At 58.5% G+C, this 1,759-nt stretch overlaps 1 protein-coding gene across 1 annotated transcript in view; it reads right to left on the bottom strand.

The window, feature by feature from the left end:
* The window catches only part of LOC125482129 (multiple epidermal growth factor-like domains protein 10), a gene marked incomplete at both ends in the record, with an annotated part of 9,852 nt that overhangs the window by 7,769 nt on the left and 324 nt on the right, over positions 1–1,759 (bottom strand). Inside the window, one exon of the mRNA XM_048594127.1 lies at positions 865–965. Coding sequence (XP_048450084.1) covers positions 865–965 — 101 coding nt within the window. The remainder of the gene's footprint in view (positions 1–864; positions 966–1,759) is intronic.

Genomic DNA, 1,759 nt, shown 5'->3' with positions numbered 1-1,759 from the left:
CCCTTCCTTCCTCCATTTGGGATCCCTGTTAAAGAGTGAGTGTCTTTCTCTCTCTCTCCCTCCCTCCATTTGGGACCCCGTGAATGCGCGAGTGTCTCTCTCTCCCCCCAACTCCCTCCATTGGGGACCCCCCCTGTTAAAGAGGAAGTTTCTATCTCTCCTCTGCCTATGGAAGTTGGGGTTCCCAGCTCTAATACGAACTCACTGTGTCTCAATCCCTCCTGGATCTGCTCCATCCCCCTATTAATAGGAGCCTACATTTCCCATCCTGGCAAGTTCTGCCCTTCGAGGAGAGGCCAGGCCCGTGGTCGCTGGGAGTCAGGGGATCTCATAGAAACCGATAAAACTCTTAACGGGCCTAGATAGGATAAACACAGAAAGGATGTTCCCGATGACCCGGGAGGGAGGCCCAGAACCGAGTGGGGGACGTGGGGGTCACAGTCTAAAGGAGACGGGGTGGTCTGAGACTTCACCCAGAGAGTGGGGTTCCTGTACCACTGGGAACAATCAGGGCCAGAACACGGAATGTTTTCCAGAGGGAGTCGGATGATCAGCGACTGGATGGGGTAGCAGACTGGAAGGGCCGAATAGCCTGCTCCTGCTCGTACGTTTTAGGCAGCGATGCCGAGGGAGCATGGTTCATCCTGGGCACTGCCCGCCTGTACGACACCTCCCTCTCTCTCTCTCTCTCTCTCTCTCTCGCTCCTTCCCGGGCCCGTGAGAGCAACGCCGTGAGGCCACTCGGCCCCGATTTCGCGTACTGCCACTCAGCCAGAGATCAACGGCCTCGGCTCAGGCCCTCTCTCAGGGCGAGACGCCACCGTCTGGGCCTCCCACGCGACTGCAAAAGATCTGGATACTCACGCACGCAGACGCCCCGACTCTCATAATACCCGGGGCAACAGTGTGCCCGCTTGCGATACTCGGTCTGTACCCCTACGTGGTAGGTCACTCGGTAGGCGCTCCTGGAATGGACGGGGGGAAAGTGGGAAATGGCCGAATCCAGAGACCGCGCCTCGCTATTTTTAGACCACGGGCCGAAAAGGACGGACACCGCTTTCGAAAAGAAAACGAGAGGGTGGGTCTCTGGGACACAACTGAGGCCCGAAGGCCGCACGTGTCTCCGTCTGGGGCCAGACAAAGTGGGTCCATTTAATGTGGGTCCAGGAGAGCTCAGCCTAGCAACAGCCCTCTGATTGGTCAGCTCGCGGTTTTTCTTCAATTGGCGTTGTTGGCGGGCCACCGTGCGTTCGTTTTTGTCCAGATGGCGCTTAAGAGTCAACCACCGCATCGCTGTTGGGGTCTGGAATCACGTGTAGCCCCCGAAGGACACCAGGTTTCCTTCCCAGTGACCGCGGTAGGGATTTTACTGAAAATTGATGGCGTTGCCATTGTCCCACGGCGCCAGAACATTAACCGCTCCCACGGCGCCCCACCCCCACCGGATTACTAGCAAAGGCAGCAAGAAAGATCCCATGCCCAATCGGGTAACCTGTGAACTAAAGACCGATCATTGCTGGGTGGGGAGGGCACAGGTGGCACCCAACCCCCACCCCCCACCTTGTGTCCTGGGTCAGGACATATTTGCCCCTCGACTGAGCACGGCCAAAACCTTTCGTGGGATTCTTCTGTACGCAAGATGGGGGCTGCCGCGTTCCCGGACTCGCAGGCAGCAACGAGGTAGAAAGCAGCCCCCCCGGGGATGCTCCGAGAGTGACTGCACTTCGTTTCTGTCCCCGTTGGGGGCTGGCGGGGGGGG

The sequence above is a fragment of the Rhincodon typus genome, unplaced genomic scaffold (assembly GCF_021869965.1).
Source record: "Rhincodon typus isolate 14 unplaced genomic scaffold, sRhiTyp1.1 hic_rhity00006174, whole genome shotgun sequence".
Lineage (NCBI taxonomy): Eukaryota > Metazoa > Chordata > Chondrichthyes > Orectolobiformes > Rhincodontidae > Rhincodon > Rhincodon typus.
This window is presented reverse-complemented; position numbering and strand designations above follow the sequence as displayed.